Below are 10,491 nucleotides of genomic sequence, written 5' to 3'. Positions count from 1 at the left end.
CTGAGCGGGGTGGCCAGAGCGCCGCCCCCAGGAGGGAAGGGAGGGTTGGCGGGGCTCTGGGAAGGGCGGGGTGGCGGGGGGATGCCCAGCTGCCGTCCCCGCCGCCTCCTGGCCCCCACTCGCCGGCGCCCAAGTGGGAGGACGGCAGCTGCCCGCTCCCTCCTCCCGACACCCCCGCTACCTGCCCGGTCCCCCAGCGAAGCGTGAGGAGGCTGAGAGCCCGTGGGGCCGAGCCCGCAACTTTGCAGCCTCGGGGAGGGCGAGAGCCGGCGTCCGGGGCTCCTCTTGTCGGCGACCAGAGCACGGTGAGTTCCTCTCCCCACCCGCTCTGCGGCGGCGCGGGGGGCGGCTTCCCGGGCGCCTGGGAGGCGGTGGCCGCCCAGCCCGCGGCCGCCCGCGCTGTCTGTCTCGCCGGAGCCCCGGCTGTGCCTCCCTTCTCGGCGGGCGAGGCCGGCGCCAGTGCTGAACGGACAGCTCCCCGCGCGCTAGGGCCGCCCGGGCGTTCCCCGCGGTCCCTTCTCCCGCTCGCGGCTGGGGCTGCGGGCGCCGGCCGTGCGCCCCTCGCAGCCCCCAGCCCGTCCTTCTTCCCGGCGCCGCGGCGCATCTGGAAGCTGCTCCCGCGGCCCCCCTGGCGACCGGCGTGGGGAAGACACTTGCTTCTCGCCGGAGCCTGGGTTGCCGGCACTCTGGGGGTGGGCAGAGCCGCCGCCGCCGCCGCAGCCCCCCCCGGAGCGTCTGGCGGAGGGGCGGTGAGGGGCCCCCAGAGACCAACCCCAGTGGTCTCAGCCCTGCGCCGAGACCCCCGCCGCTGACAGAGGCCCGCGGTCCCTACGGCGGCCGCCAGTCTCCTGGGGGCTCCGGCACCTGCAAAGGCGACTCCAAGGTGATCAGTCACCCGATTGGCACGGGACAGCCTGGACCGAGGCCTCATGGCATTCGCCCATCCTGGGTGCAACAACCCTTCCTAGAACTTTTCTCGAGTCTCAGGCTCGCCTACTCCCGAGCCCCTGGAAAAGTTCTCGCGGGCGCCCAGAATCCTATTTTTCAGTGGCTTCCGAAGCTGGGCAGGAACCGGGACTGTGAGGGGCGAGGGGGGATAAATGTATTGGTGCGGGGCTGCAATCCGCGGCGGGGGTAGGTCCGCTGAAAGGCTGGCCAAGCAACCACTTCTGTGCCCGGGGAGAGCTTGTTGGCATCGAAAGGGTTTCGGCGGCGCCATCGGGGTTGTTTGGGTTTCTCGCACCAGGAGGGCGGGAGGCAGGCGCAAAGTGGGTGGCGGTGGGAGGGGGCGCAGGGGGATTTTAATTTCGTCGCCTCTTTGCCAAGAAATAGCTAGGGCAGTCAGCAGTCAGAGAGATGGACTGAGCAAAACCAGCTGACCCTGGTATTCCGGTGTGCCCCCCCCACCCCCGCCTCCTAAATGTGTGTGTGAATGTATTGATTGTTGTCATTGATTTTTCTAAGAAGCCAGGTGGCAGCGGCTGCTATGTGTACACTCAGACACACACAAACACAGATACACAGGCGCACACACAGATTACACACATAGAATCACACACAAGGAACAGCCCCGCACACCCCATGCAAACATCAGGGGACCCACAGGCACATGTACCCCCAAAGCTCTTTGGGGTATGGGTAAGGTTGCTGAGTACTGCCCAAGATGAGGGGTGGGGCAGAGAAAGGGGAGGTGAAACAGGATCGTCAGGAGGTCATTTCCATCTGCCCCCACCCCAGATCTTCTGCTTTGTCCTCCTAGGGGTCGGAGGGAGAAATCTCAAACCCAGGCACGTTTCCACTGCCATAGAGGAGAAGAGCCCTAGCTCCCCTCCCCCACCCCATCTCCTACAGACTAGGAACAAGCCCTTGACCTAGCCTTCCTCCTGCCTGACTCCTGGGGGGCTCCAGGGTGCTGAGGTTGCTCAAAAATGGAGGAGGCAGACACCAGGACGTAGGGCTTGGCCCCCAGAGGCCATGGTGATTTCAGGGTGTCATGCCTGCTGGGTCACGGTTAGGGAGAAGAGGAGGGGCGATCTGAGGGACGTGGATTTTCATGCAGCAGAACAGACAGAACTGGGGAGCACCCTAGGGCACCCTCAGGACACTGCGGTAAGTCTCCCTCTCCTTGGACCCTTAGGAATGTGATCGAGGATGCTGGCCCTGAGGCTGCTCAACGTGGTGGCCCCTGCCTACTTCCTGTGCATCGCCCTGGTGACCTTGGTGCTGCAGCTCTTCCTGTTTCTGCCCCGCATGCGTGAGGACCCCACAGCCGCCCGCCTCTTCTCGCCCGCCCTGCTCCACGGGGCGCTCTTCCTGTTCCTCTCCGCCAACGCCCTGGGCAACTATGTCCTGGTCATCCAGAACTCCCCGGACGACCTGGATGCCTGCCAGGGGGCTGAGGCCAGGAGGGCCCTGTGCCCCCCGCCCAGCACCCACTTCTGCCGCGTGTGCGCCAGAGTCACCCTGAGGCACGACCACCACTGTTTCTTCACCGGCAACTGCATCGGAAGCAGGAACATGCGAAACTTCATCCTGTTCTGCCTCTACACCTCGCTGGCCTGCCTCTACTCCATGGTGGCCGGCGTGGCCTACATCTCCGCGGTCCTGTCCATCTCCTTCGCCCACCCCCTGGCCTTCCTCACGCTCCTTCCCACCTCCATCAGCCAGTTCTTCTCTGGTGAGTGGGCCTTGGCAGGCAGGTTGGGCCCTACATGGACACCTTCCACCTCAACCCTACATTTGCCAGGTTTAGCAAATAATATACAGGATGACCAGTTACACTGTAATTTCAGATAAAACAATGCTTAACTTTTCATTACAAGTGTTTCCTGAATATTGCAGGGGATACATTCATACTAGTTTTTTTGTTTGTTGTTTGTTTTGTTTTGTTATCAATTTGAAATTTAAACTAACAGGGCATCTATGTCACCTGGCAACCTCCCTCTCCACCCCCATCCTCATTCATTATCTCATTGAGTGCCACTGTCCATGTGCTCATAGAACTGTGGCCATCCAGGTAATACATCTGCTCTGTAGCAGGCAGGGCTGAGTGCTGGCAATCCCTCCATGCAGCCTGGAGGTAGCCCCACGCTATGACCTTCCTCTGCCTGGACGCCAGTCCGGCTCACTCATTCCTCCAAGGACTTTGGCCTCTAAAGATCTTGCCAACCAACTACAGGAGGGTTGACCAGGGTGCTGGGCCAGTCCTGCCCTTCTACCCATTATATTTGACCCCACCAGGTTGTTCTCCGGTCTACAGATGGCTCAGAGCAAAGAGCACCCTGGTTGGAGTTCTAGTCATATTTAATGACTCCATCTTCACACCAGTGTCATGGGACTGGCGGGGCATCTGACCCTCCAGGAGGCTCTTACACCTGTAGGAGTCAGGTGTGTGTGGGCCCTCACACTGGGGTCAGCTAGGCACCCTGGTGAGGGCTGTACCTTGTAAAGTGTACCCCAAGGAGACTGGGGTATCAAGGCCCAAAGGGACCTGGCCCCTGGTGGCAGTTCTTACCACCTTACCTGGCCTTGAAATCTGCCCTGACCTCATTTCCTTCACTTCGCCCACCCTGGCCCTGACTGTCTTGGTTCTTACAATCAGTAGCATATATATATATATATATATATATATATATATATGTAGACAGGTAGCCGTGTGTGTATGATGTTATTTCCATTTCTCATGAAGAAACAGACTCAGATGGGATCAAATGGCTGTCCAGTATCTTTATTTACGAATGACAGCCTCTGGCCTGCCTCCCAGGTCTTTATAGACAACACACAACAGCTCAGAACAAATGGTTTGTGTCCTCCCCCACTGACCTTTCAGGGACAAAGAAAGACAGAATACAGCTACTTCCACTGAGAACCCCAAATGGTTGTGGTATGTCTGGGCTGGATGCTCATATGAAATTCTGCTCTACTCTGGGGAAGCAGCATCTTGGTCTTTCGTTGGGGCTGTGGCCCAGTCCTTAGACAGAGAACTTGGTGCCATTTGGCAGTGGGAACACAGAGGCCCAGGAAGGACTCAGCAATGAGGGCTGTCTTGAGGGCTGGTGGTTGAGCTGGGCCCAGAACTCAGAGCTCTCGGGGCCTTCTGGACCCAGGCGGGCGCCAGCATGGGAGGCTGCCGGGGACTGAAATAACCAGGCTGGGGGAGGGCAGGTGGGTGGGTTAGGGGGTGGAGTGTGAGCACAGCAGGTGGAGGAAGGAGGAGAGCCAGAGAGCCTGATAACACTTCCTTTTCCAAGTAGTCTTATTCACATAAAAATGGATGCTTCCTAAGGGAGGATGTTGAAATGGTTTGATTTGAGATAAGCCTGGCCTTGAGGACTGTCCATATGTGCTAGGTTTGGGAGACAGGAAAGTAAGGAAGAGAGACCTCTTGCTTTAATCTGATGGGGAAACAGAGCCAGTCAGTCCCTTTCTTGGGGCCCAGATCCTGGTTCCAGCAGAAGAATAAGCCCCACTATCTTTTACCTCCTCGCCAGACCCCCTAGTAAAGGAGGCCTCGATTTCTAATCTCCAACTGTCTCATCTCACCTTCCTCCTTTGCCAGGCTTTCATCTTTCCCCTTGGAGAAGGGAATGGCAACCCACTCCAGTACTCTTGCCTGGAGAATCCCATGGATAGAGGAGCCTGGCAGGCTACAGACCACGGGGTTGCAAAGAAGTCAGACATGACTGAGCGACTAACACACACACACACACACACACACATCTTTCCCCTTGCCAGCCTTTCTCTCCCCTGCCCTTACACACACCTCCCCTATTCAGCTTCTCCCTCACTTCTTAACACAAATGGTTGAGGCTCCCCCCGACTTCTCATCTGCTCAGGACGCAGGGTGGATAGGAGGGTGTTAAAAGGAACAAAGTTGCCCAGGCTGACCTGTCCTCAACTGTGGGGCTGCCCCTAAAGCAGATCTGCCACCAGAGCATGGGATGGCTGCGAATGTGGGCCCTGGGGGCGAAAACTGGGATGGGTCTTCAGATGGCTATTGCCCACACACCCTCAGTTGGTGCCAGAGAAGGACTGGCCAGTGACATTTTTAGAAGTTGTTCTTTCTTTTGGCTTTATGGGACCACGCAGGTTGTGTCACCTCTCTGAGCCTCATTCTTCTCATCTGAGAAATGGAGGTGATGCCATCTGACCTGTGTTCATGGCACTTGGAAAACTATGCCAGTGTGGTAGGTGCCAAAAAAATCCAGTGGACAAATAAAAAGGTTAATGTTTGTTGGGCAAACTGTATGTGCTACTCACCATGCAGATCTTATTTCAGCCTATCCTCAGGACAAGTCTGTAAGATAAGTATTATTATATAATTTTTAAAGACTCAGCAACCAAAGGTTAACGAGGATAAGTTGCTTTGGAACACACAGTATCAAACCCAAGATTTGGACTCAGGGCTGCTAGCATCCAGAGCCCATATTCTTCCTACCATACTGCTTTCCTGGGGCTGCCCCTCTGAAGTTGCTTCTTGATGATTGAGCCACTTTGGGAGGGAGGGAGCTTCTTATCCCTGGATGGATGTTAAAGATCTGGGTGACGTTCTGTCAAAGGTGCTTGGTGGGAAACCAGGCTGGAGAGACTGGATGGTGTGACCGTTTCAACCCATTAGGAAAATTCTGTGATTTTCTAAAAGGAGCAGAGCTATTATTAAATAGTTCAGAGGAGCTGAGGCGGCCAGGCTAGGCATCTTCAAACACTTTGAGAGAAAACAGATCCCCAGAATAGCCTTTTATAGCTGCTGCAAGGGGCCAAGGCAAGGCCACAAGGTCTTTTCTGTATGCCTTGATTTGTGTCAGAAAAAAAGCCTGTGGAAAACAGCTTCCGTCAGCCCAGGCTTGTCCCTGAGGCTGCGTTGCAAGGCAGGCTTGTGCTTGACAGCTCTGATGTTCGCACATCCCAGCTTGCAGGCCCTCTTTGCCTGTCAGCATTCCTGCACCCCAGAGGGCACCGTGGTCCCAGGGTCCTTCATCCTACACGTGGCTGCCTGAGCTAACCTGACGAGGAAGAAGTGGGTCAGAGGCATGGCACAGCCCAAAGTGAGCCCTGTCCCACTGCTGTTCCCTGCTCCCAGTGCAAGCCAGCTGGACTGAGCGTCCCATCCCTTGGGCAGTGGGACTTATCTGTCCCCAAGTTTGCCAAGAGAAACTTGCTATCAAATTTCCTAGGGCTGAGGGCAAGACAGGGATGCTAATGAGCAAACCTGAGTCATATCCACATCCTCTTGGTTGCTGGGTCCAGCATTGCTCAGATTGGAAAAGTTTTAAAAGCCCAGCCCTCAGGAATCTGGAAATGGAAGCTAGGGGAGATGAGAAGAGGTCCTTGGGGGTCAGGGGAAACTGGAGAAGGGAGGTATATGGTTGAGATTTGCAGGGATGAGTAGGTTGTAAGGTGGGGTCTCTGGCCAGCACTTGCATCTCACTGGAGGGAGTGGTGGTGAGCTTGCCCTGCAGGAGAGAGGGGCTGAGGAGGGCTTTTGAGTTCTCTGCTAGGCCCACTGCCCTGACGGCTGGGCAGGTGGAGGCTGCCAAAGTTGTAAATCAGCCAGGTCTCCAAGCCCTGGAAAGGAGAAGGAGAAAGCTTGATGGTCTTAGGAGTTAAACTTGAGCCTCTTTTGGAGGTAATCTCCTTATCTGTGAAGGATGCTGAGCAGGGAGGGCTGAGCTGAGTGTGAACCAGAATGCTGGCCACTGGGCACACAGTGTCCCTGAATGATGCAACCCTGTGGAATTATTGCTATTCTACCCACTTTACATTATGAGCAAACTGCAACTCAGAGAGGTTAAGAAACTTGTGAAAGGCCACAGAGCTGGGAGATTCAAACTTAGCAAGGACCGACCACTCCAGCTCGGAAGGAGAATGGTGAATCTCTTACTCAGTGGATGTTTAAGCCAGTCATGCAGAGTGCTGATTTAGAGGGGTTTAATGGAGGTTCAGCTCAAGGCAGGGGGCTAGACTGACAACCTTGGGGGCCTTTTCCAGCCTTAGCAAGCTCTGATAGGACAGCTCTGGTCGAAAGTTCCAGTGGCCATACTGTCCTCTTTTTAACATTGATAATTGAATTATCCTCTGCACTGCCCTGAAGCTCGTGACTTCTTCTTGATGACGAGGCCCTGTTCTCCATCATGCTGTCACTTTCCTGAATCCTCCCAGCCAGTGCTCACAGCTCTGAAGTCAGCAGGCTTTGCAGTCCAGACAGTTGCCCAAGCACCATCTCCCTGTCCAGGGTCTTCAGCTCACCCTTCTCTCCTCCTGAGAAAACCCCCTTCTCCCTGTTTCTAGCCCCCAAAGAGAAGGCAGAGAGACAGATGGGAAGCACTGACCCTGAGCAAAGGTTAGCATCTAGGCACTGCCCATAGGAGTTTCCTTTCCTTCTCCCCCACGTCCCCAGCGCTCCTCTCTCGCCTCAGAAGCCATCAGCACTAAGAAAAAGTTAGGACAACTAGTCCTCTCCCTCGCCACAGCGCTGAGACTGCTACAAAATGTAGTTTCAGTCTCATTCATCTCCCTCTCTCCGGAGCGGAAAGCGCCTGCCTGGATCGCAGTCTCCTACGTGGCCAGAGTGTAAAGTGAGTCTGGTGTTTCCCCGCCCTCTGCAGGAGCTGTCCTCGGTTCTGAAATTTGTTTTCCCCGCCCTCTGCAGGAGCTGTCCTCGGTTCTGAAATGTTCGTCATCCTCATGCTTTATCTCTGGTTTGCCATTGGCCTGGCCTGCGCTGGCTTCTGCTGCCATCAGCTGCTGTTGATTCTCCGGGGGCAGACCCGCCACCAGGTGCGGAAGGGGGTGGCGGTGAGGGCCCGGCCTTGGCGCAAGAACTTACAGGAGGTCTTCGGGAAGAGGTGGCTGTTGGGCCTGCTGGTCCCCATGTTCAATGTTGGAAGCGAGAGCTGCAAGCAGCGGGACAAGTAGCAGGTGCTCCCATCACTCCTCTGCGTGTGTGTGTCTGTCTTGACTCCATGTGAACATGAGACCACAGCACCCCGTCTCCACCCATGACCCACTACAACTTTGGACTGGTAAGGTCCTAGCATCCATCCCTGGTCTATAACACCAGAGAACTGTGTTGGTTCTCAAGGAGGAAAGATGGCCACCCAGGCATTGCTAGGCTCCCCCATGAGCCAGCCTGGTGGCTGATTACTGCTCAGAGGCCTCTGTTTTTGTTTCCGTCCCTTGGGTGCCTGCTTTCCCCCTCTGCCTGGTCCATACACTCTCTACCAAGTCTCCTGTCATCATTGCTATCCGCTAGAGCTTTTCCTTTCAACCCTAGACTAGGAGTGGGGAGCGGATTCTTACTGCTGGTATGATGCTCCCTAAAGGCCTGAAATCTGGCAAAAATGTTTAGAATGACCACGGGTGAGAGGCAGCCAAGTCAGCTCTGCCAACTGCTAGTGAGGTTGGGAAAGGAGGATCGTGTGTCCTCGTCTCTGTGGAACTGTGGACAGTGGAAGGAAAAAAGAACTCAATAGCTTGCTGCCCAGCCCCCAAGTTGCAAGGCCTTTTCTCTGGGAGATAGAAGCCAACAGCCTGAGATTTTCCAGCTGCTGTCTCCTGTCCTCCCCACCAGAGCTGGGCCCCCCAGCCCAGTCCAGGACCTGGCTGGATGCTTCTTTTCCCTGGCACTCTTCCAGCCTTTGCCATTGGTCTCCAAACTCCAGGTCTTCCATAGATGATAGGAAGACAAGGGAGAAGGGAAGGGAGATACTGATGAATGAGAGAGGTGTGTGACTATACAGCCACATAGATGAGGGCATGTGTACATGTCTGTGTGTGTGTGGGGTGGCTGGTGGTGAGGAATGTTGTTACGAAAATAGAGTCAGAATAGGAGGAGAGAGGGTCACGCAGAGATTGGGCACTGGAATATTTTAGGACTGAGAATGAGGGTTGCAAATGGGCTTATTTCTGAAGGACATTCTAGCAGCTAAAGCTGCTCAATGTTTGAATGGTTGCCTGGGGAGATAGTGAGTGTCCCACAACTGGAGGTATTCCAGAAGGGACTGGGCAGTCATCTAATAGGTGTGCTGTGGAAGGAATTTCTGCTCAGGGCCAGGGAAAGGAAGCTCCTTTCCACCCCACGACTCCAGTGTCCTCTTCCTGAGCACAAAAGGACCCCTTGCCAGGTCCGGAGGCAAGGCCTGCTGCAGAGATCCCTGGGAGTTATTTGCTTTCATAGAGGATGAGGCAGGTAGGGAGGGGTCTGAAAATCATGATGCCAACTTTCAGGACCACTGGGTATAAATGCTAGTTGAGGGTGTCAGCATTTGAGATCAGGGGCATGGAGCCATTTCTGGAGCAGGTTGGGGCAGTGGTGGGGAAAGCAAGGCTGGAAGGGGATGCTCAACTCCGAGGAGGGAGACAGGAAGAGTTGAGGCTCAAGAAGGGGGGAGCAGAATATAGGGGTGCAAATAGGAGACCAACCCTGACTGACTCGGGATGAAGGCGCTGCTGTGCGTTCCGGGGCCCAGATGACCAGACCCCTGGGTTATATGAGGGAGTGGAGACAACACAAATGATCCCTCCTGACTGGGTCCCAAGGCCGTTCTGCCATCCAGCCTGCTGAAGCCCAGACTCTGCAGCGTCCAGCTGGTGGTCAGCGATCCCGACCATGGCTGCACAACACCTCACAACACCTTGAGCTCTTGAGCAGAGCTTGGGAAGATTCTGCCTTCATGCCTCCAGAGAACTGATGTAGTAACAGTGCCTCCTGCTCATACTTCTCCCTCTTATATTCATGCATTCATTCATGCCTCCTGCTGTATTTATTGAGCACCAACTATGTGCCAAGTCTCTATCAGGCACTGGTATACAACACTGAACAAGATGGTGAGATCCCTGCCCCTGGGAGCATCCCGTTGCTGTCCCCATGCACTGACTCCCACCCCCTGAAAAATGGTTACTCTGCTGTCTCTTTAGACAGCCGGACAGGTCATTTGGAGGGGAAGGATGTGGCAAAGGGGGTGAAACGGGGCTCCCAGGCTTCCAGGATGGAGGGGTTATTGGGGGGGGAGCATGCTCACCCTCAGTTCTGACCACACTGAAGCAGTGGGAGTGGAAGAGGAGCAGGAAGACCCCAAACTCAGGCTTGGAAGCCAGCCCTGCCATGCTCCAACTCCTGGAGGCTCAGCCCTTGTGAAGGAGCAAAAGACAGATGATGCAGGGAGTCATCTCCTGGCTGGTGGTGGGGAGGTTGCCAGGTGTGGGGCTTGAGTAATATTTGTACACATGGCTGAATATTGTCAGTAAAGAACATCAATAAAATATGTGGTTTTAAATTGGATTTGACGTGGTTGCTTTGGCAATGTCATTGGTAGCAGGGCTGGCCAGGCTGGAATGCACAGACACAGTCATACTAACTGCTAAAATGCTGAAGGTAAGAATTAACAATGCTTCTGTCCCAGCAGGTAAATAACCACTGTCCATAATCCACCTCTGCTGTCCCAGCTGCTCCTGCTCCTCCCCTGGGGTCCCGGGCTCTCCTCGCAAGTCAGC

General features: G+C 55.3%; 1 protein-coding gene across 2 annotated transcripts; it reads left to right on the top strand.

Annotated features, from left to right (window-relative positions):
• The first annotated feature begins 219 nt into the window (after nt 1-219).
• ZDHHC22 (zinc finger DHHC-type palmitoyltransferase 22) lies at nt 220-10,279 on the top strand. Of its 2 annotated transcripts, XM_005212215.5 has the most exons (3): nt 220-305; nt 2,138-2,677; nt 7,649-10,279. In XM_005212215.5, the coding sequence occupies exons 2-3, from the start codon at nt 2,152-2,154 to the stop codon at nt 7,912-7,914; spliced, it is 792 nt and encodes a 263-aa protein (XP_005212272.1). In that variant the 5' UTR covers nt 220-305; nt 2,138-2,151; the 3' UTR covers nt 7,915-10,279. The 2 variants fall into 2 exon arrangements, with proteins under 2 accessions (XP_005212272.1, NP_001193087.1); NM_001206158.2 differs by lacking the exon at nt 220-305 and having other exon boundaries at nt 2,152-2,677; nt 7,649-9,214.
• The last annotated feature ends 212 nt before the right edge of the window (nt 10,280-10,491 follow it).

This window comes from Bos taurus, chromosome 10, assembly GCF_002263795.3.
Source record: "Bos taurus isolate L1 Dominette 01449 registration number 42190680 breed Hereford chromosome 10, ARS-UCD2.0, whole genome shotgun sequence".
NCBI classification, from domain to species: domain Eukaryota; kingdom Metazoa; phylum Chordata; class Mammalia; order Artiodactyla; family Bovidae; genus Bos; species Bos taurus.
Note: the sequence above shows the minus strand (reverse complement) of the source record. Positions and strands in the feature narration are given on the sequence as shown.